General features: G+C 41.9%; 1 protein-coding gene across 1 annotated transcript; it reads right to left on the reverse strand.

Moving 5' to 3' along the window:
* Positions 1–11,256: 11,256 nt before the first annotated feature.
* Positions 11,257–13,322, reverse strand: CCL8 (C-C motif chemokine ligand 8). The gene is made up of 3 exons (XM_055395838.2): positions 13,164–13,322; positions 12,244–12,361; positions 11,257–11,837 (listed from the first exon to the last, which is right to left on the reverse strand). Exons 1-3 carry the CDS (start codon positions 13,237–13,239, stop codon positions 11,732–11,734), a joined length of 300 nt encoding a protein of 99 aa, XP_055251813.1. The 5' UTR covers positions 13,240–13,322; the 3' UTR covers positions 11,257–11,731.
* Positions 13,323–24,928: the final 11,606 nt, after the last annotated feature.

The following is a 24,928-nucleotide window of genomic DNA, read 5'->3' on the forward strand; positions in this document are numbered from 1 at the left end:
GAGAAAAGGAAAAAACAAAGGCCCCAGTAGGGGCGGTCCCTACAGAGTCCACAGATCCCAGGAAGAAAATAAGAACCTTCTGCCAATAACTTTAATTTAGATGAAGTGGATGGATTTCTCAAAATCTGACTTACCAGATTGCAAGAAAAAAATTTTGATTCTCAAACTATTTAAAAAATTGAGTAATGGAAAATTTTCCACAAAACATCCTCCAGTCTCTGAAAGCTTTAACAACTCTTTCTCCAAGAATTCCAAGAGCGACTAATTCCAATCTTACACAGTTGCATCCAGAGAGTATCAAACTTGTGCACTCTTCAACTCTTTTTATGAGTCTTTGACATAAAAACTTGTCAGGAATTACATGAGAAAAGATTGCAAGCTTGTCCCGGCAGACACACATTCCATCCTATTATTCCATCCTCTTCTCTGGCCCAGAAAGCCAGCCTGTGTGGATTACATCAATGAGATTGCAGGTCTCCTGGCTTCGGGTTGGGTTTGGACATGGGAGCCCTTCAGGGTGTTGGCAAGAGCGAGCCGTTAAGGAGAAGAACTGATTTCTCTGCCCCCTGCCTATACCTCTCCCTGGATGAAGCCTTCAATCAATGGTTTTCACTTTCTCTCCGGGTGACCCTCTCCACTCTCTTCATCCATGTCCGGGGGAACTACATTGTCCCCGTGCCTTTGGGTCCAGCGGTGGTCACCGTGCTGTTACTAGCCCCAAAGAACCCAGCAGCCTTATGGCTTTGCCACACCCAGCCAAACGCTCAATTGCATTTTTATTATTAAACTCTCCTCAAATCATTCCGACATCAGTGTCATTCACTTCTTCCTGACTGACATAGTTTTGGGTACCAGAAGTGGCTCCTGGCAACAGACCTTCCAAATAGGATTCTGGAACTGGGTTGCTCATATATTTTAGGAGTATAATAAGGGCATCTGCTGGCATCGTGATTAATGAAATTATCACTAATAGTAGGATGGCAGATTGTTTAGTATCAAGCCCTCCAGGTGATTCTTAAAGGGCACTAAAATTCAAAGAACCATGGGATTACAGCATATCCCATGGCCATCCCTGATCTACAGTGAGCAGACTATAGAGGGCTCTTAAGGATGCTGCCCTCCTCTCATGGCCCCATCAGGGCATCTCTTAATCTTGTGTAGTCAAAGCTATGGCTTTTTCCAGTAGTCATGTAGGGATGTGAGAGTTGGACCTTAAAGAAGACTGAGTGCCAAAGGATTGAATCTTTTGAAATGTGGTGCTGGAGAAGACTCTCGAGAGTTCTGTGGACTGCAACAAGAACAAATCAGTCAATCCTAAAGGAAATCAACCCTGAATATTGACGGGAAGGACTGATGCTGAAGCTGAAGCTCCAATACTTTGGCCACTTGATGGGAAGAGCCGACTCATTGGAAAAGACCCTGATGCTGGGAAAGAGTGAAGGCAAAAGGAGAAGGGGGTGGCAGAGGATGAGATGGTTCGAAGGCATCACTGACTCAGTGGACATGAAACTGAGCAAACTCCTGGAGATGGTGAAGGACAGGGAAGCCTGGTGTGCTGCAATCCATGGGGTTGCAAAGAGTCAGACATGACTGAGCGACTAACGACAACAGAGGAAGTGTCCTCTGGCCATCCAGTTAGGGGTGGCTGGGTAGCTTACACATAATAGATACTTTTCAGTAGCTCCACTTCCCTGAGCCTTAAGACACCTTCCTAATGTCCCGGGAAGCTCTGGCATTTCAGCTTCATCAGCTGCAGGCTTCTTTTGAAGTCTAGATTCCAATCAGCCAATCTAGCTAAATAGTCATCACTCCCAACTACTTGTGCTAATGCACTGAATTGTGAATTCTGGACAAGCACATTCATACCAATGAATTTGACAAGCTGAGTCTTATGTTAATGTCCTCTTACAATTCAGTGCTCCACATGCCCCCCCAAACTTTCCTCCAAATTGAGTGAGTGGGGGGACTTTCATACCTTTCCAGCAGGGACTCCTATCTGTCCTTCCCTCTGTTTCAGGACCTATTATCTTATAAGAGAATACGTTTAGGAGCCTGGGGTCTGGAGTCAGCCAGAGAGGGACTTTAATCCTGTATTCACTATTTACTTGTTATGTGGTTTGGAGCAAATTGTTCACCTCTCTGAGCCTCTAAGAAGAACTGGTTGCTAATTATTACATCATTGTGATGCTCTGAGAATCTAATAAATAACGAATGCATGGCAAGTGCTCAGTCCAGTGCCAATAATTTCTTCAAAAAAATTTTTTTTTCATTTTCATTAAAGTATAGTTGATTTATAATGTTGTATAGTTTCTGGTACACAGCAAAGTAATTCAGTTATACATATATATAATATATATAATATGAAAAAGAATATGTAATTATTTTTATATTCTTTCCCATTATGTTATTTAATGATATGGAATCTGGTTCCTTGTACTATATAGTAGGAGCTTGTGTTTATTTATATATAGTACTATTAATTTACTACTAATTTTTATCTACTAATTTCACACTCTTATCTCTCCCCTACCTCTTTCCCTTTTTGTAACAATAAGCTTGTTTTCTGTGTCAGTGAGTCTGTTTCTATTCTGTAATTAAGTTCATTTGCACCATATTTTAGATTCCACATATGTGATAGCATATGGCATTTGTCTTTCTCTTTCTGAATCATTGCATTTAGTATGATGATCTCTAGGCACATCCATGTTGCTGCAAATGGCATTGTTTTATTCTTTTTTATGGCTGAGTGATATTCCATTGTGTATATATATGTGTGTGTGTGTATACTTATCACATCTTTATCCATTCATCTGTTGATGGCCATTTAAGTTGCTTCCATGTCTTGGCTAGAGAAAATAGCACTGCTATGAATATTGAGGTGCATTTATCTTTCCAAATTGGGGTTTATTCCAGGTACGTGACCAGAAGTGGGATTGCTGGATCATATGGCAACTCTATTTTTATTTTGTTAAGGAACTTCCATAGTGTTCACCATAGTGACCATATAATTTACATATCCCCCAACAGTGTAAGGAGGGCTCCCTTTTCTCTATACTCTCTTCAGTATTTGTTATTTGTAGACTTTTTAATGATGGCTATTCTGATCAGTGTGAGTTGATACCTCATTGTAGATTTGATTTGCATTTCTCTAATGATTAGTTCATGGGAAATAGATGGGGAAACAGTGGAAACAATGTCAGACTTTATTTTTTTGGGCTCCAAAATCACTGCAGATGCTGATTGCAGCCATGAAATTAAAAGAGGCTTACTCCTTGGAAGGAAAGTTATGACCAACCTAGATAGCATATTAAAAAGCAGACATTACTTTGCCAACAAAGGTCTGTCTAGTCAAGGCTATGGTTTTTCCCATGGTCATGTATGGATGTGAAGAGTTGGACTGTGAAGAAGGCTGATCACCGAAGAATTGATGCTTTTGAACTGTGGTGTTGGAGAAGACTCTTGAGAGTCCCTTGGACTGCAAGGAGATTCAACCAGTCCATCCTAAAGGAAATCAGTCCTGGGTGTTCATTAGAAGGACTGATGTTGAAGCTGAAACTCCAATACTTTGGCCACCTGATGCGAAGAGTTGACTCATTGGAAAAGACCCTGATGCTGGGAGGGATTGGGAGCAGGAGGAAAAGGGGACGACAGAGAATGAGATGGCTGGATGGCATCACCAACTCGATGGACATGAGTTTGAGTGAACTCTGGGAGTTGGTGATGGACAGGGAGGTCTGGCGTGCTGTGATTCATGGGATCGCAAAGAGTCGGACACGACTGAGCAACTGAACTGAACTGAACCGCCTTTCTCTGCCCCTCAGACTGGGTATCTCCAGAGAAAGGCAGGATTACAGAGGAAAGGAACATTGACCTTGTGACAGGGAAGAAGGAAGTCCATCCGGCGCTGAACACGATGCAAATCAACTTGCCTCCCTTCTTTCTTCTTTCTTCACACCACCTTCTCTCCTATTTGTCTTTACTTATAATAGCCCATCCACCATCAACTTCCATCTTTCTTCTTCCTTTTATATGAGCAACATTTCTATTTATTTCTGGCCGTGCTGGGTCTTCGTTGCTGCACACGCTTTTCTCTAGTTGTGAGTGGGGGCTGCTCTTGAGTTGTAGGGCGTGCTTCTCATTGCAGTGGCTTCTCTTGTTGCTGAGCACAGGCTGCAGGGCAATTAGCTCAGCAGTTGTGGGGCTCAGGCTTAGCTGCTCCGAGGCATGTGGGATCTTCCTGGACCAAGTATCAAACACGTGTCTCTTGAATTAGCAGGTGGATTCTTTACCGCTGAGCCACCAGGAAAGCCCCCCACCGAAAAATCCCCATATAGGGATTATTTGAGGTCTGGCTTATGCTGTATCTGGCTTCACAGATTTCGTAGGGGATCAAATCTTGCTCTGAGGTGGATGATTGATGACCTTCCAGGTCAAACCCTCCTACTTCTACTCTAGAAAACAGATTTCTTGTCACATTCTTGACCAGCATATCATCAAAATGAATACTTACCAAGGATCCAGGGAGCCTAAAAAGACATAGTGGGAAGATTATCATGTAATTGATCTTCCTCGCCAGACAGGGGTAGAGCAGGAGTGTCACAGGCAAGCTGAGGGGTGCAGTCTCCCTACCTGCTGGGCTGTTGGCTTTAACCTGTTGTTGCTTTGCTAACTGAGGTGCTTACAGTGTTTAGTTTTTGCCGCCTTCTTTTTGGGAGAACTCCCAGGATAAATACTTGATGCCATCCCTTCCCATGACTAAATAAAAAGTGTAAGCAGGAAAAGCTTCAAATGGCACACTCTCATGCTGTGACCAAAGAAAGAGGAATTTTTTCTGTCCACAGCGGGTAGACCCAAGTTTGGTTCAGTAATAAATTCTCCTCCCAGCTCAATGTAATCCCAATTATTAATACAATCCAAACAAGAATTTTGTGGAGACTGATAAGCTAATTCTGAACTTTTAGAGGAGAAGTAAAAACAAAAACAAAAATAGTCAAGACAACTTTGAAGAAGAACAAAGTTCTTGGGTTTACACTCCCAGATATTAACAGTTTTTAGAAAGCATTAGTCATTATGACACAGTGCCATTGCTCCAAGAATGGGTGAATGTGCCAAGGGAACAGATCTGAGTGCAGAAATAGAACCATACGTATACTGATGTTGAATATATATCAGAGTTTGCACTCTGGAGTAGTTAAGGAAAAAATGCCCTTTTGAATAACTGATCAATCCATTATTCAGTGTGCTGAATCAATTTGATATTTATAAGGAAGAATAAAATCTTGATCCCTAACTTTCAGCACACTGAAATATATATATATATATATATATATATAAAATCAGGTTCAGGTAGATTGTAGCTCTAAATGTGAATGACAAAAATAATGCTTTTTGAAGATAACATAAGAGAATGTCTTTGTGACATCTATTTTGAAAAAGTTGGCTTAAACAGAAAACAAAAGCACTTACCAGAAAGGAACATGTTGATAAATGGCCTATGTTAAAATCAGGAAGCTGTATCGTCAAAAGGTAGAAAGGGAGTGAAAAAGAAAATCACAGGTTATGAGAAGATGTTTCAGTTCACGTTTGTCAAAAGATTCTGATTCAGAGTATAGAAAATGCTTCCACAATTTCATAGTAAAAAGACGGGCAATCTAAAAAAATAGACAAGATCCACCAAGTCTAAACAATCACAAATGAGTATAGGATATAATGAACTGGACCTTCATAAAAAGAGATATCCAATAAATATTTAGCAAGATGTTCAAGCCTATCTGTCATGAATAAAACACAAACTTAAACCACAATTATATGGAATTATACACATAATCAGAATGGCTAGATTTTTTTTTTATAGCTTTGAATTTTATTTTATTTTTTCCAATTTTATTTATTTATTTTTTTCAAGTTGAACAGACTAAATTTCTTTAAACAAACTTACTTATACTCCAGAGTCCTTTAAAAACTTAATAGCATTTATACATTGAAGGTATTTGATTTTCTTGTAACTAGCACTTCAAATGCAACAAGCATTTGAAGCAACAAGCATTTGACCCAACAAGTAAAACTTTCTACAGTTCATAACTTTTATAAATAAAATAAATTAAATGTACAGTGAATAAGTTCTCTGAAATATTTCAATATTTCTGCAGGTTTAGTAACATCGTAAAATACATTTAAACTAAAATTCACAAATCTAAAAACCTGTTAGGCATTTTTAGGCATTTTAAGATGGAAATGAAGACCAATGTTACATCGTAATATGCCAATTACAAATAGTACTTCAAATAGCAAATACTACAGTTTGTCCCAAACTTTAAAAACTATTCATGAACTCAACACTGATGGCTATGAGAATTGTTTCCTAGCCTTTTTGAAAATTTCAACCCATTTACGTTTAAGGTAATTATTGATAAGTACGATCCCGTAGCCATTTTCTTTATTGCTTTGGGTTCAAGTTTATACACTCTTTCTGTGTATCCTGTCTATAGAAGATCCTTTAGCATTTGTTGGAGAGCTGGTTTGGTGATGCTGAATTCCCTCAGCTTTTGCTTGTCTGTAAAGCTTTTGATTTCTCCTTCATATTTGAATGAGATCCTTGCTGGGTATAGTAATCTGGGCTGTAGGGTATTTTCTTTCATCACTTTAAGTATGTCTTGCCACTCCCTTCTGGCCTGAAGAGTTTCTGTTGAAAGATCAGCTGTTATCCTTATGGGAATCCCCTTATGTGTTATTTGCTGCTTTTCCCTTGCTGCTTTTAATATTTGTTCTTTGTGTTTGATCTTTGTTAATTTGATTAATATGTGTCTTGGAGTATTTCGCCTTGGGTTTATCCTGTTGGGGACTCTCTGGGTTTCTTGGACTTGGGTGATTATTTCTTTCCCCATTTTAGGGAAGTTTTCAACTATTATCTCCTCAAGTATTCTCTCATGGTCTTTCTTTTTGTCTTCTTCTTCTGGGACTCCTATGATTCAAATGTTGGAGCGTTTAACATTGTCCCAGAGGTCTCTAATATTGTCCTCATTTCTTTTAATTCGTTTTTCTTTTTTCCTCTCTGTTTCATTTATTTCTACAATTCTATCTTCTAGTTCGCTTATCCTGTCTTCTGCCTCTGTTATTCTACTGTTTGTTCCCTCCAGGGTGTTTCTGATCTCATCTATTGCATTATTCATTGTATATTGACTCTTTTTTATTTCTTCTAAGTCCTTATTAAATCTTTCTTCCATCTTCTCAATCCTTTTCTCCAGGTTATTTATCTGTAACTCCATTTTGCTTTCAAGATTTTGAATCATTTTCACCATCAAAATTTGAAATTCTTTATCAGGTAAATTCCCTATATCTTCTTCTTTTGTTTGTGTTGGTGGGCAATTATCTTGTTCCTTTACTTGCTGGGTATTTCTCTGCCTCTTCATCTTGCTTATATTGCTTTGCTTGGGGTGGCCTTTCCTTCTTCTTGCAGTTTGTGGAGTTCTCTTTATTACGTAGTTTCTTCCAGAATGGCTAGATTAAGAAGAATGACAGTACCAAGTGTTGCAATGTCAGATATGAACTGACTCAAACTCTCATATATTGCGAGTGGAGTGAATGTAAATTAGTGAAACAGATTTGGAAAATATTTAGCCATATCTGGAAAAGTCTTTGATGGCTGAGTATACGCTTAATATATGCACATCCTGTCAACCATGCATGTATTTCTTTTTTCTTTCTCTCTTTCTTATCTATATATCCATATTCATTTCTGTTTGTCTTCCACCTACCTGCAAAACCATAAGTTCACACTGATGACTTTTAATTGCAGTCCAAGCCCACAGAGTTTTTCTAGCCTCCAATATTCTATATCTCTCTCTAGCAGCTTCTCCAACAGTAAAGGAGTTGGCTTCCATTATCTTTAATACATTTACTTATTTGCTCAATCCTTGCTCAGGTCACCATTCTCTTAAGTACGTGGCTAACGCAGTCCTGGTGCTGTTGATCCTAACTTGTGGACTGCTCTCTTGAACCCAGTCCTACTGAACGTGCTGGCTGAGTTCTCCACAGTCTTGGCTCAGCCCTGGTCCCAAAGAACTTACTAGGATCCCTGATCCTGGTCCCAGCCCCAGCCTTGGTAAACATACCAACTGAATGCCCGGCTAAATCCCTGGCCCTGAGCTAGTGAACTTGCCTGGTGAAATCCAGGCATCACCTGGAGGAAGGAGAACAAATATTGATGGTAAAAAACAATGAATCAATAAGAAACAGCCTGAGATGAGAACGTCTGTGCAGATAGCTCCTTTGAGAGGTGACCCCAGGGATGAGGACTGAGAGGCAGCCCAGTGAGTTGGAAAAGGAGAAAGCAACAGAAGCACATAATTAAAGTCAGAATAGTGGGCGATGGGGACAGCTTCTCCTGGAAATACCCGATGAGCCTACAGAACGGCTCCCAGAATCAACTGCTGGTAGGAAGAGTGGCAGAAGCTTTTAAACATCTGCTCTGTCCTTCCCTGGTGGTACAGAGGATGAGAATCCACACGCCAATGCAGGGGACACGGGTTCCATCCCTGATCCAGGAAGATCCCACATGCCGCAGGGCAACTAAGCCCATGTGCCGCAACTACTGAAGCCCTCGTGCCTAGAGCCTGCGCTCCGCAACAAGAGAAGCCACTGCAATGAGGAGTCCGTGCACTAAAATGAAGAGTAGGCCCAGTTCACCACAACCAGAGAGAGCCCACATGCAGCAAAGAAGACCCAGCACAACCGAAAATAAACGATTAATTAACTTAAAATCCGCTCCACTCCTCACTGGTGGAAAGTTGTCACCCACAGTGTCCGCTCCCCTGCACTGTGAGCGTCAGACATATGTGTAGGCTGAGCCAACTCCTGACCTGAGATGGCATCCGAGGAGAAGCCTGTGGACAGAAAGCAAGAAGCGAGGACACACAGAGCAGATGTTGACAGAGTGAAGTGAATCCAAGCCTGCAGCAAGCTGCCAGCCTGAGGCATGGATGAAATCAGTGGTGAACCCAACAGGATGCTCGTCAGCTTCATGTGACCTCACCAGTTCTTTGCCCCCAGCTGACAAAGGAATGAATTGCGTTCACAGAAATGAACCCCTTAGCAGAAGGAGGTGGAGTTTCAAAACACAACTATTCCAGTTGAGGCACTTAAAGCATCGGTAACTTAAATAAGGTGGACATGTCACTTACCACATTTATGTTTCATGTCATTAACAAAGTTCATTGTGATTTGAAATACAACGATGTAATCCCGGAGTGCCTCTGGGTGACACTTGGGGAAGACAAATGGACTGTGTCTTCTGCTGTAGCCTGGTGACAGTTTAAGATGAGTCTCATGCCTTTGGAATTTAGGACTTGTGTCCAGGGAGTTCATGAAACCCTGGGCCCAGATCTTTGGAGCCAGCTTGACCTTGAGTCTGTGAAAGAGCGCAGTTAAGAATCAGATGGAGCCTTTTCTGGTTGGAAAGCACTCTTTTTACCCAGCTGACGTTTAGATGCCTTATTTTAGACACCTGGGGTTTAGGTACGCTACCTTGGGCTTTGGTGGAAAGCTTATTTTCAGACAGGTAATATAGCTGACTTGGGAGTATTTGCCATTAGGCTGGGCTCCTGGCTGGCTCGGTGATTTTATTTCCTGGAACTTTCTTCCTGACTCTTCCGTAGCCAACAGGCATGACCAACTTCCCAAGAGACATGGCTCCTAGGGTAGAAAGGAGTTTGTGAAGTCATCTCCCAGAGCCTCTTACTTCCTGCCTGTGATACAGAACTACTTTCACTTTTACACGGGGCATCTTAGTGCCAGAAAGAGAAACTGACTTCCTGTAAGTGACTCAGAGTCAGAACCAGTTCTGGGATCAGAACCCAAGTCTCTTGCGTTGCCGTGCTTCCATGTTTGTACTTGAGTCAGGGCATCTCTGCAACCTGTGACAGGCTCCGTGGACCTGGGTCAGCCGGACAACAGTTGTCTTCCTTCAGGAGGAGTCTTGGTGTTTGCGCCTCGGCACAGTGGGCCTCATGGTTCAGACGGTAAGAAAACCCACCTGCAATGAGGGAGACCTGGGTTTGATCCCTGGGTTGGGAAGATTCCCTGGAGAAGGGAATGGCTAACCACTCTGGTATCCTTGCCTAGAGAATTCCATGGACAGAGGAGCCTGGCAGGCTACAGTCCAAGGGGTTGCAAAGAGTTGCACATGACTGAGTGACTTTCACTCACTCACTCATGCTCACAAAGTACAAGAGAATCTTGACCTTAAGAGGCTATAAAGGAAAGGAGATCCCATGCCTTCAAAAGGATTTTGCAAATTCTTGGGACTGGGGTTGAGGGTATAGTGATGGAGATGAATTCATTCTGTATCTCAAGGGTGACAGCCCTGTGGATAGTCGGTTTGCAAGATCATAGAAGGGTCTTTGTCTAGGTCAATTACTCTCTTCTATAGCATTTAAGATATCACTCTATCTGGCCCATTCTTCCTCACCTCGCCCCACTCCCACCATGCACCATTTATAGTCCCATCATTTCTCTGCTCCAGGGCAGCAGTCTGCTCTCAGACCTTCCCTCTCACGCTGCATCTTGTATTCAGACACGAAGTTATATTTCCTGATGCTCACCTCTGCGTGTGAGATTTTCCTTCTCTCCAATTTCAGAACTCTCTGTGCATCTCTATCATCTGCTGAAGTTCCAATCTGAAATTCAAGAGCCACTACAATCTGGCTCCAAACTGTATTTCTAAAACTTCCACTCCTCTGTTTTCCTAGAGCCCAGCCAGGTGGGACTCCTTCCCCTGGCCCACACCCTCATCTCCCTCCTCTATCAGCTCTGAAGAGTCCTTTCCTTTTTCATCACATTCGAATCTCTCATGACCTGTCCGGTTGAAGACTCATCTCCAAGGAATAGTCTCAAGTGGATCTCTGAGCTATAGGCCTCTAGTTTCCTCTTGGATTCAATTTCATTCCTGGGATGTTATTCTAGGTTTGAGAATGAATGAAACAGAGAAAACCTGGGGATGTAAGAAAACGGTTAAAGACTGTTGCAAGAGATCAAGAGACCAGGCAAAGGTCAATGCGGAGAGAAAAGAAATGGGGATCTAGATACTATTACAGGCGAGTGACTTAAGGACTGGAGCCAGAAGACTGGAACAGTTTGGTCATTCTAGGTTCTCCCTAATCCTAAATTGAGTCCAACAGATGTCGTAGAGGGTGACTTTTACACTCCAAATTGTCATTCATCACTACCATTTTCTCCCTCCCCACCAAATGTTATCCCATGAAAAATAAGACCGAGTAGCTTGAAATTATATATATTTTTTCTTTGAAAATCCCATAGTCATGTAGTAACATTACTTTCCATCACAACACTACACAGCACACATCCAGTTACAGGAGCACTGATTTCCTAAGATTCCAGAGGTGTTTCACTCTGATAATCAGTGGAAGGACCTCACCATCCTACAGGCAGTGGGATGGGGAACAGCACCATCTTGCTATGAACTTAATCAAGCTCACAGGAAACTCATCACCAGATGTTGTATCTTACATTCATTAGGATTTATGGCCGATAAAGTTAAAACAAAAATAACTTAAACATAATTAAATATTGTTTAAGAAACTACACAGTTTAAATTATTTTTTTAAAAAAATAACCTCTTTTTGGCCATTATAATAAAATAATACACCTGGGGAAGGTTGGGAAGAAATAAATAAGATTTTTCCAAGACTCTGTCTCTCAGTCCAGGTATGAAGGTTCAAGGCTTCGGTGTTCGGGACTTTTGGTCCAGGAGCTTTATGGAATTCTGGACCCACTTCTGCTTGGGGTCAGCACAGACCTCCCTGTCCGCTTTGGTCTTGAAGCTGTGGGGAAAAGAGGGCAAAGTTAAATGGAGTGTCTTGAGGATTTTTCCCAGGAGTCTGATCCATTGGCCCCTAAAGCTGATTAGCCCTTGCTCCCTGGTTGAGAAGCCTGAATGGGGATAGGAAGAAGGGGAAATAGGAGGAAGAACCTTCTTTTCCAGAAAAGAAGTTCTGCTATTACTGCCCCACGGGAAGCCCTCCAGACCCTTTTCTAAAGGAACTTGGATGATCTGACCAAGCTCCTAGAAGAGGAGCCCGGAGTATGCATATTTTCCTTCTTGGGGGCTCAGTTTGTCTATGGAGTAAAGGGTCCTTTGGCTTAGGTGTTTCATTTATCTAACTCATTTGGACACATAAAACTCAGATAGAACTTTTGGCTGTGGGTGCCAGAGCATGGTCCACTTACATCACAGCTTCCTGGGGACACTGGCTGTTGGTGATTCTTGTGTAGCTATCCAGCTTCTTGAAGGGGATCTTCCCATTGGTCACACTAAAGCAGCAGGTGATTGGGATAGAAACTGAATCTGAAAAACATTTTGCAAAGAACCAGAGAGTTATGATGTGTTGTAAGTACGCATGTGTCAGAGAAAATGAAGAAGATAGGAGATAAAGCTAGTGCTGGAATTCTAGCTAGGACCCACCACTCCCACGTTCAGAGCCTTAGTCCAGATCCCACAGGTAAAATGGTACCTGTGAGTCAGTTTCTTCTACTGAACTTGGGGTCTCTCATTGTTGACTGAAAATGGGGAAATCTTGAGTAACAAGATTAATTCTTGTAGTGTGATTCAGAGAGTCTATTGATCCAAAACCTCTGAACCTGGGAAGATACATTCTAAGAACTTGCTTCCCAGCTCTGTCCCCATGGGCTTAGAGCCAACCTATGTCACATCCGGAGATGCCTATGGGTCTCTATCCTTCACAGCCACCATTCTGGAAGTTATGCTGGACCATAATCCAACATTGGAAGTCTCCAGCAAGAATTTCTTCCTCTCTACTATTGCCTGGCATGTCTTTTCCATCCACAATGAGAAACGGTCCTTCCTTCTGTGCCCCATCCCTAAACAAGATGAGGATTGTTGAGACTGCATTTAGTGTCCCGAAGGTGGTATTGGGCAAGATAATGGAGCCTGGCCCCAGAGGCCTGAGCTTCTAGTTCTGGTCCTGCCTCTGACCAGCTGTGAGGTGCCAGCTCTTCTTAATTCCTCTCTTGCTTCCACCCTCTCCATCTTTGCAATGGAGGCTGCGCAGCAAGCATGGGGTGACTTATGCCCAGGGTTAGTAGCTGGGGTAGTGAAACGTTAAGGCTTAAGTAGAGAGGAGCCTTACCTGGCTGAGCAAGCACCTGGGTGCTGAAGGTGGCTGCCACGAGCAGCAGACACAGAATCCCAGTGGAGACCTTCATGTTGGAGGGTGAGCACGGGGGCTTCAGCCTGAGAGTTGGCAGTTGCTGAGTTGGTCTCAGTCTCTGGAAATCTGGCTCCTCTGGCTGATCTGCCTGCCTTTTATAGGGAGCAGAGTGCATGGGTAGGGTCATGTTTAAGGAAGGACCGAAGAAACCCCTGAATGTGCTGAGTAAACACCAGATCCTGGTGGTGATTTCCGAACACAGAGAAAAGGAAGTTGTGCAGTTTCCATCATCTGTTTGGGCTGTGGAGCAGAGGTGGAGGAATATGTGGCCATGCCAGCAAAATGTACAAAGTGACGTCATTAGACTATTAAGAGCTCTGATTTCTTTGAAATGGAACATGATCTGTTGGAAAGGAAGAGTGGAAGCTGAATTCCTAGTTGGGTGGAAAGAATCAACGGCCTGGGGCCTCCTCAGGGTCCAGGAGGTCGGGGAAGGGGCCTTAAGTCTTTGCCTGGGCTCTTTGTCTGTCTCTGGTCTCTGCCATCCTAAACCAGCTATGCTTCTTTAGAATCTCACACAGGTAGCTTGATAGACTCTTGGCAGAATGGTAAATCCAGGCATCTTCAAGTCTTCAGGCTCTGGAATGTTCTGTCGTGAAGCCTAAGAACTGGACAACGCATACTGATCTTATAGGGTTGCTGTTGTTTTAGTTGCTAAGTCCTGTCTGACTCTTTGTGACACCATGGACTGTAGCCCATCGGGCTCCCCTGTCCATGGAATTTCCCAGGCAAGAATACTGGAGTAGGCTGACATTTCCTTCTCCAGGGGATCTTCCAGACCCAGAAATCGAAACTGCATCTCCTGCATTGGCAGGTAGATTCTTAACCACTGAGCCACCAGGGAAGCCTACAATCTTGCAGTGGTGATTTCCAAATATTTTATCAGACACTAAAGTTTCTTTCCAAGTGAAATGATACAAAGTCCAGTATTTTATGCAGATTCAGATAGAACAGGTCTGTTTGAAAAATGCCTTTTACTTTTGGTGTCCAGTGTTTTGCCCACTTAAGAAATTAGGTTGTTTGTTTCCTTACAATTAACTTAGAAAAGTTCTTTTTACATTTTGCGTTCAAATCCTTTGCCAGGTATGTGCATTGCAAATATTTTCTCCACAGGCTGTAGCTTATTTTCTTAACAACAGTTTTCACAGAGCAAAAGTTTTAAATTTTAATAAAGTTCAATTTATCAATTTTTTTCTTTCATAGATGTTGCTTTTGGTATTCTAGCTAAAATCTCTTCATCAAATCCAAGTTTGCATATTGCCTTTACAATGAACATTTCCAGACTTTTCACAAATCATTCAATATTCCCCAATAATCTTGAATGTTAAATATTCCATAAGGGTCCATATATAAAGTCACCATAATTAAGTGAAGCCATTCTCTACAGTTGGAAATTATACCATTTCCACTTTTTCACAATCATAAACAACAATTATGAGAAAACTGATATAACATAATCGTTATTGTCTCCAATTCTATAGCTAAAGGATTAATAAATCAAGTTATATGGCTATTATTAAGGCTCTTAATCAAATTACATCATTACTACATTGCTGGAAGATTTCCATCTTCATTAACATGTGAGTTTATTGTTCTTAAAAATATTTGACAATTGCTAAGAAAAAGATATTTATCTTGTTAAAGGGTAAAACTAAGCAATGGAATAGTGGTTTCCTTTGTGGTGTTGACACGCAGGAGCCTTTTTAGAGGCTGACATGTTCTTTATCTTACTCAGAGGGGTGCTTAAGCAGTTGTCTATTTAAAATTCATGAAATTGTACACTTAAAATGTCTGCACTTTATTGTACATAAACTTCCACATAAAGTAAATAAAAAGCACAGCACTATTTTGCTTACATTCTAATGTATTTTGAGCGAGAGTGTTAATTATTTTTTTCTTGTGATTAACTCATTCATGTATCTATAACATATGGCCTTTTATTGTTCTTACTGATTCCGAAGAGACTTTAGAACATTTATCTCATACATTTTCCTTTTATTATACTGTGCGAACTTGTGAGAAGTAGAGAATTTGCAGAACATGGGATAAATCACTGTCATCAGAATTTCTTCTGACCAGAAGGGAACTTGAGTTCTTCCAGACAGTCCTCTTGCCAGATGTACCTTGTAGCCCTGATCTCCGTGGGAGTGTGTTGTCTAAGAGGTCATTTGCACACATTTTTTTTGTTGTTGTTCAGAAATAAAGTCACTGTCTCACAGAACACTTTCAAGGCCCTGTTAATTTCTCCTCTGAGCTGCCATCACATGGAAAGTTCATCCACAAGCAGATGACACAAATAGTAGCAAAAATTATATTGTTGAGAATCAACAAATGTTAGTCAAATGAAGGGAATTCTTTTGAACTGTGATGTTGGAGAAGACTGTTAAGAGTCTCTAGGAATGCAAGGAGGTCCAACCAGTCCATCCTAAAGATCAGTCCTGGGTGTTTATTGGAAGGACTTATGCTAAAGCTGAAACTCCAATACTTTGGCCACCTCATGCAAAGAGTTGACTCATTGGAAAACACCCTTATGCTAGGAGGGATTGGGGGCAGGAGGAGAAGGGGACAGCAGAGAATGAGATTGCTGGATGGCATCACCGACTCGATGCACATGAGTTTGGGTGAACTCTGGGAGTTGGTGATGGACAGGGAGGCCTGGCGTGCTGTGATTCATGGGGTCACAAAGAGTCAGACACAACTAAGCAACTAAACTGAACTGAACTCAATTCTAATCCTGATGGAGCCAATAATGAGCCAATGACCTGCCCAGTGTGACCATGGATAGATTTTGATTCTTAAAGTCATTGTTCTTATCTATAGAAGAGAAGGGTTTAACAAGTTCAGGAATGACAAATAGTTTTCAATAATTTGTTAACTTAGTAGATGGATGGCAGACAAACAGAAAGGTTTGTTGGAAAAAAAAAAAAAGAACAAAACAAAAGCTCCAGTGAGGCCTTGCTTTGGGTTATTGAATGCAATGCTGTGATTGATTAGTGATGTCTGTTAAGGATGCAGCAATAGAAAGTGGTACTACCTGTGTAACACAGATGTTCCTGGATTAAATCATATTTAAGCTCTTCTGTAACTTAATTCATCTATGTTTGGGAAGCATCCACTCAGAGGCTAAGAAACTAGCATGCCAAGTGAACTGGCAGAGAAATGTGCTTAGCTGTCAGCGCTAGGAGAAGACGAATAGCATGGTGGTTAAAAGTCTGGATTTGGATACAAGGAATACTAGTTAATATCTGTGTCAGATATTCTTTACTCACTTATGTGGAAATAGGGTTTATTGTGAATATTAAGTGATCTGATATTCAAAACTTGCTTTGCAGAGTGAGTAACATATGCGTGCATGCATTCTCAGCTGCTCAATCATGTTTGACTCTTTGCGATGCCACGGACTGTAGCCTGCCAGTTTCCTCTGTCCATGGGATTTTCCCAGCAAGAATACTGGAGTGGGTCACCATTTCCTTTTCCAGGGGATCTCCCAGATCCAGGGATTGAACTCATGTCTCCTACGCTGCAGGTGAATTTTTTTACTGCTGAGCCACTGGGGAAGCCCTCAGTAACATATGACAGATGATCAATAAGTTAGCTGTTATTAATAGTCAAGTAAGAAAGGTATTGTGTCTAGAACGTGCTAGAAAGGGACCCACAGTGTGGTCCCTGGTCTCTTGTATTAATTCTCCCTAAAATTGCTTCCAACTAAGATATGCGGTAGAAATAGACCGCCAAGAATGTCTGGATTGTAGATGAGGAGGGAAAAAAGAGACCACCAGAGGAAGAGAAGTGTGGTCCTGGGATACTGCCATGAATCAGATGCATGGAATGTTCTGGGGCCCACAGTGGGGATGAGGGTCAGACTCCAGGGCTGACATACTAAGAAGCAACAAGGTCTTAATTCTTCAAGGAGCTCAGAGACCTCAAGTGGTGAGTCACTCTGATTATGCAATTTCCCTCAATTGTTTTGTCCTCAAATTGAATTCAAGAAATCCCAACATAAAAAGTTAAAACGAAACTTTAGGCCCTGCAAGTTCAGCAGCTGTTCTTTCCAGTAGTGTGGTTATACTGTTGTTTAAGGAAGTCGTCACCCTGCCTTCTTTCTTTTCTCCTCAGCACCCTCCCAATGTCCATCTTCCTTAAGCAGTTTTGACAGCTCACTTAGGGTTCGGTGGCTGTGAAGAGGCACCACAGATCAGAAACAACCTCTGTTAATAGAGGGCCAGAAATGGGTACGCTGCTGTGGAAATAGCAGGGTTCTTAGGCACTTTGTTTTATTTTTGTTGTAATTGTTTTGCTTTGTTTTGTTTGTTTTTTACTGCTTCCCTCATTTTTAAAGAATTTTTATTAGTGTATAGCTGATTCACAATGTTGTATTAGTTTCTGATATCCAGCAAAGTGAATAAGTTATACATATACATATATCCACTCTTTTTAAGGTTCTTTTCCCATATAGGTGGTTATCAAGTATTGAAGAGTTCTCTGTGCTATACAGTAGGTCCTTATTAGTTATCTGCAGTAGTTTGTATATGTCGATCTTCAGCTCCCAATTTATCCGTCTGCCGTTGCTTCCTCCCCTGGTAACTGTAAGTCTGTTTTTTACAGCTGTGACTCTATTTCTGTTGTGCAAATGAGTTCATTTGTAGTGTTTTTTTAGATTCCACATATTAGCAATCTCATATTATATTTGTCTTTCTCTGCTTGACTTACTTCACTCAGTATAACAATCTCTAGGTCTATCCATGTTGCTACCAATGATATTATCTCATTCTCTTTTATGGCTGAGTAACATTCCATCATATATATGTGTGTTCAACTCTTCTGTGACCCCATGGCCTGTAGCCTGCCAGTCTCCCCCATCCATGGACTTCTCCAGGCAAGAATACTGGAGAGGGTTGCCCTTCCCTTCTCCAGAGGATTTTCCAGACCCAGGGATCAAATCTGGGTCTTCTGCACTGTAGGCAGATTCTTTACCATCTGAGTCACCAGGGAAGCCCTGTACATATGGACCACATCTTTTTTATCTATTCCTCCATTGATGGACATTTAGGTTGCTTCCCTGTCCCGGCTATTGTAAATAGTTCTGCAATGAACATTAAGGTGCATGTATCATTTCAAATTGTGATTTTCTCTGAATATATGCCCAGAAGTTGAATCACAGGACTGCATTGTTTGTAACATGTGGAAGTGTGGTTCTTAAGGAATGTGACTAAATGGGACAGGATCTCAGGAATCAAAGTTTCTACTTTCATTTTCCAGCTCTGTCCCAAGTGTCTTCGATGGTCACAAAATTATAGAATGAGTTAGAAAAAAGGGCATTTAATTTACTCAATCCTTTTCCTTTGAGAGAATGAATTACAGAGGTGAAATGATTTGTCATAAAGTTGTACAACTGCCCTGTGACAAGCCAGGGCTGGAAATGAGCATGTCAGAATGAAAGTCATTATTCGATTTCGAGTTAGAAGACAAGAACCAGGCAGGAAAATACAGAGAGGTGCCCAGGAACCCCAAAGACCATCCAATGCACCAGTCCCCGGATCTGCCTATCACACCAGAATGCCCTGGGCAGTGACTTACAATATGGAAAGCCTGCCTTAACCCACTCTAGCATACTCACTCAGAATCTTTGGAGATAATGCCTTGAATTCTCTTTGAAGTGTTCCAGGTGGCTTTTAACGATGACCAGTTTGGGATCAAGATCAGGGATCAAGATCATCCCCAAGGAAAAAAAAATGCAAAAAAGCAAAGTGGCTGTCTGAGGAGGCCTTACAAATAGTTGTGAAAAGAAAAGACTCGAAAAGCAGGGTACGTAAAGGAAAGATATACCCATTTGAATGCAGAGTTCCAAAGGATAGCAAGGAGAGATAAGAAGGCCTTCCTCAGTGACCAATACAAAGAAATAGAGGAAAACAACAGAATGGGAGAGGCTAGAAATCTCAAGAAAATTAGAGATACTAAGGGGAAATTTCATGCAAAGATGGGCTCAATAAAGGGCAGAAATGGTGTGGACCTAAGAGAAGCAGAAGATATTAAGAAGAGGTAGCAAGAATACACAGAACTGTACAAAAAAGATCTTCATGACCCAGCTGCTCATGATGGTGTGATCACTCACCTACAGCCAGACATCCTGGAATGTGAAGTCAAGCGGGCCTTAGGAAGCATCACTATGAACAAAGCTAGTGGAGGTGATGGAATTCCATTTGAGCTATTTCAAATCCTAAAAGATGATGCTATGAAAGTGCTGCACTCAATATGCCAGCAAATATGGAAAACTCAGCAGTGGCCACAGGACTGGAAAAGGTCAGTCTTCATTTCAATCCCAAAGAAAGGCAATGCCAAAGAATGATCAAACTACCGCACAATTGGACTCATCTCACATGCTAGTACGGAGAAGGCAATGGCAAGCCACTCCAGTACTCTTGCCTAGAAAATCCCATGGACGGAGGAGCCTGGTAGGCTGCAGTCCATGGGGTCGCTACGAGTCAGACATGACTGAGCGACTTCACTTTCACTTTTCACTTTCACACATTGGAGAAGAAAATGGCAACCCACTCCAGTGTTCTTGCCTGGAGAATCCCAGGGACGGGGGAGCCTGGTGGGCTGCCGTCTATGGGGTCACACAGAGTAGGGCACGACTGAAGTGACTCAGCAGCAGCAGCACATGCTAATAAAGTCACGCTCAAAATTCTCCAAGCCAGGCTTCAGCAATATGTGAACTGTGAACTTCCAGATGTTGAAGCTAGTTTTAGAAAAGGCAGAGGAACCAGAGATCAAATTGCCAACATCCACTGGATCATCCAAAAAGCAAGAGAGTTCCAGAAACACATCTATCTCTGCATTATTGACTATGCCAAAGCCTTTGACTGTGTGGATCACAATAAACTTTGGAAAATTCTGAAAATGATGGGAATACCAGACCACCTGACCTGCCTCTTGAGAAACTTGTATGCAGGTCAGGAAGCAACAGTTAGAACAACAGACTGGTTCCTGTGTATTGTCACCCTGCTTATTTAACTTATATGCAGAGTACATCATGAGAAATGCCAGGCTGGAAGAAGCACAAGTTGGAATCAGGATTGCCGGGAGAAATATCAATAACCTCAGATATGCAGATGACACCACCGTTATGGTAGAAAGTGAAGAAGAACTAAAGAGCTTCTTGATGAAAGTAAAAGAGGAGAGTGAAAAGGTTTGCTTAAAGCTCAATATTTAGAAAACTAAGATCATGGCATCCGGTCCCATCACTTCATGGCAAATAAATGTGGAAACAGTGGCTGACTTTATATTTGGGGGCTCCAAAATCACTGCAGATGGTGATTGCAGCTATGAAATTAAAAGATGCTTACTCCTTGGAAGGAAAGTTATGACCAACCTAGATAGCATATTAAAAAACAGAGACATTACTTTGTCCACAAAGGTCCATCTAGTCAAGGCTATGGTTTTTCCAGTGGTCATGTATAGATGTGAGAGTTGGACTATAAAGAAAGCTGAGTGCAGAAGAATTGATGCTTTTGTCTGTGGTGTTGGAGAAGACTCTTGAGAGTCCTTTGGACTGCAAGGAGATCCAACCCGTCCATCCTAAAGGAGATCAGTCCTGGGTGTTCATTGGAAGGACTGATGCTAAAGCTGAAACTCCAATACTTTGGTCGTCTGATGTAAAGAGCTGACTTATTTGAAAAGACCCTGGTGCTGGGAAAGATTGAGGGCAGGAGGAGAAGGGGATGACAGAGGATGAGATGGTTGGATGGCATCACTAATTCAATGGACATGAGTTTGAGTAAACTCCGGGAGTTGGTGATGGAAGGGGAGGCCTGGCGTGCTGCAGTTCATGGGGTCACAAAGAGTTGGACACAACTGAGCGACTGAACTGAACTGAACTGAACCTGGTTTAAATGCTTCATTTACAGATATATACACTGAGGCACAGAATGGTAAGCTGATTTACTCAGAGTCACTCTCACAATTTAGCAAAAACCCAAAACTGGAACTCGGAGATGCCATCGCTATGCCCAGTTACACACCAGGCCTGCTTCTCTGGTCCCTGGTACAGGCAAGGTCTTCGTGCTAACAGAGACCCCAATTTCCTGTGTCTGTAAGTTCGTGTCACAAAGATAAGCCTGTATGGGCCCAGTTGGAATGTAAATGATCTCAAAGAGGATTACCTAATAGGTCTTAATAAGAGGAACACGAATAGCTTCTATTTCAACTTGGGAATATGTAGTTTAACCCCCCAACCCCTTATATCACCATTCCCCACTCAATGCTTAACAAGTGATAATAACAGAAGACCTTTTGAGGCTATCTACAATGTCTGTTCTTGTCCTTTATAATAACTCCATGGAATCAACTGAAATTTTGATGGCAACAAGCTGTTCAGTTGCCCCTGGGGCTTTGGGGCTACCACTGGGATGTGGATAGAAGTTACCCTGGCCCTAAGTTCCTGGATGGTTTGGTAGTATGGATTCTAAGTACTGCCTTATCCTAGTCTGTCCCCACTGGTGGCCAAGGCAATGTGGTCTGTGGTCTGAAAGACACAACTTTGAGAATGAGAGGTAAAATGGACTTTGTTGGATTCCTGTATTTTTGAAGTATACACATTATTTCAGCTTTATTGATGGAGCAACTGAGGAACAGGGCAAAGCAGATATATGTCCTATGTGTACAAAATAAAGCACCCAGGTCTCAGGCTATCTAGGTCAGCCTCTTCCCGGGGCCCTGATTTCAAGTGTAATGCATGGAACATTGAGATACAGCATGACACAGCAATTGTGGGCCCAGCTGGAATGTAAATGATTTCAAAGAGGATTACTTGCTAGGTGGCCTCTCATCCTGCTTTGAATAGTTTCCTCACTAATAACTGAGTGGAGGGTGCTGATTCTGCTGTAGTCTTTCTTCACGTGGCCTGTTGGGGTCTTTATCAATCAGAAACATTGCTGGTCACTGCGGCAAGTCAAAGGGACATGGAGACTCTTAAACTAGCTCTTAAAGGCTTCTCCCTGGAGTGACACAAAAGGGGTCATACCCCTTGTCTGTCTTCAAGATGGCATGGGAGAATAATCCTACAATCGGTAGAAGCTCAAACACTAGAAATATGAGTGGTTATCTCTAGTCCATCACACGTTCCCTGTTACCCACATCAGTTTAGTAACGATTAGCTATTGTAAAGAAATGACTGCTATGTGACGTTCCTAGGTTTAACCATTTTTAATAATTCCTGTTAAAAACAGTCCATCCTTTATTTGTTTATTTCGGCTGAGCCATGTTTCATGAAGGATCTTAGTTTCCCAAACCAGGGGTTGAACCTACGTCCCCTGCAGTGGAAGCTCGGAGACTTAACCACTGGACTGCCTGCTGCTGCTGCTAAGTTGCTTCAGTCGTGTCCGACTCTGTGTGACCCCATAGACGGCAGCCCACCAGGCTCCGCCGTTCCTGGGATTCTCCAGGCAAGAACACTGTACTGCCTAGGAAGTCTCAAAACAGTCCACTCTTTAAATTTTTTTTTTTTTCAGTTTTAACTTGAGGCAAAGTGGTGAGTCTAATGGTTTCACATTTAGCACTCTAAATCAAATACGTTGTACTTTTTTTGCTCCCCTGTTCCCCAACTGACTTTTATCTAAATGTCAGGGAACTACACTAATGATTGCCATATCAAGTTATTCACTTCAACTCAGTGAAGTGGGAAATTATCATAAAGCCCTTAATGAACACAAGTGTTAATTGGTCCTTCGAGGGATATTTGGATTTTATTATTTATAAAGATCACAATGAGGCTTATGAAGGCTCAGAGCCCCTGGGTGAATAGCTGGTAAGCCCTGTGAAGGCGTCACTGTGCTTTTACATGTTCTGTGTCACGTACCAGACAGCCACTCTTTTGTATTTCTCTGTGGGTTTTTTTTGTTTGCTTGTTTTGTTTTTGCTTTGTTTTAGCTTTTGGCTGAACCCCAAGGCATGTGGAAATTTAGTTCCCGACCAGGGAACAAACCCATGTCCTCTGCATTGGCAGGGGGAGACTTAACCACTGGACCAACAGGGAAGTCCCTCTATTTGTGTTTTTAAAACATTGACCTGGATGGGAGGGGAGTTTGGAGGAGAATGGATACATGTCTATGTATGACTGAGTCCCCTTGATGTCTGCCTGAGACTCTGACATTGTTAACTGGCTATACTCAAATACAAAATAAAAAGTCTTTAAAAAATTGAGAGCTGTCTACCTGATTCAATCGTATGTATTATGCTCCATAACATTCTGGAGCTCACTTTTTTTTTTTAAATGTCAAAAATAACTGTTTTTTTCCCACATTTTTAAAGATAGGAATGTATAACATTCAGTCAGTTGTAGAAACTTTAGGGTGGTATCATAAACATTAAAGTACTCTATCACAGTAATGGAATAAAAAATGTAGAACACCTCTCTCAAGGCATCCAGACATCAGCCAGCACGGGCGCTTAGCAACGCACCGCAGTAGAGTTGGAGCCTTCTGCGCAGGCGCCTGCCCACTAGCCTACATCAGCAACCTGGGCTGCGTGCCCACACTAGGGACCTCCGGTAAGAAATTGTTATTGCAATTTACAGCTCCCAAGTGTTCAGTTTTAGCTTTGTGGTCTTTAATTGATTGCTTTTCCGATTCCAATCTCCAAGGTCCCTCAATCACAGACTCAGAGGAAAGGAGTCTTGTTTGTTTACTGGGGCAGCTGCCATCCAGAATTAGGGTACTTCTTCCTGAATCTGCCCTCGAACTTCAGATTTGTTTCCTCGGTGGAAGGCCCTGCCCTTCTTTCACTTGTCTGATACACTGAGAGGATTTGCAACACTTTCAAATGTTCCTGAGGCTTCTGAAATGTTTCCCAGGCCCAGACTCTGGCATTTTCCCAACTCAGAGTAACACACCTGCAGGGCTTTTAATGATTTTCAGGTGATTGCCTGCTCTTTGCAGGAAACAAAAAATATACAGAAATGCAAAAAGGAAAGGACAAAACACATCTGCATTTAGGGTGAGTGACCGACTTGTCCTGGTCTGGCCTGTGATTTCTTGTTTTTAGCACTAAACGACTAGTGTCCCAGGAAACCCCTCAGTCCTGGGCAAATCACGAAGATTGATCACCCTACCTGCATCTTAAATACTAAGATTGAATCTGGCTGAAACTTGTTTGTTTTACCCCTTTCTTCTCTCTTGATTTCTCTCTTTGTGTGTGTATATAGCATGTACGCATACGTATGAAAGTATATGTGTGTTTTGGTATATCTATAGACACACATGTATCCATCTATATACACACATATATAGACATAGTGCACATGTGATAATATTTATAGCTTTCTTTCCTTAACACTGGTCATGTACTCTTCTGAGTCATTAGGTATTCTTCAGTTGCTTGAATTTTAAAGGCTTCATAGTGGTCCATTTTACATACCACACACATACCATAATTGAAGACTTTCTCTGTAATTAGGTATACATATGATTTATATCTTCACCTTTAAAGTTAGCATTATGAGGAAAAAGTCAGTTTAAAATCCTGACCCACATCTTTCTTTCTTTCTGCAGCTATGGAATTAGCATATCACGATGCATGAAATGTTGACACTTTTAATATCTATCACTTTCTAGAAACTTTTACCCTGGACAACATTTACAGTTTGTGGGAAAGAGAATCATGGACTCCCCAAATGTCCAGTCCCCAGT

This window comes from Moschus berezovskii, chromosome 20, assembly GCF_049115385.1.
Source record: "Moschus berezovskii isolate FMDL1 chromosome 20, NW_MosBer_1.0, whole genome shotgun sequence".
Lineage (NCBI taxonomy): Eukaryota > Metazoa > Chordata > Mammalia > Artiodactyla > Moschidae > Moschus > Moschus berezovskii.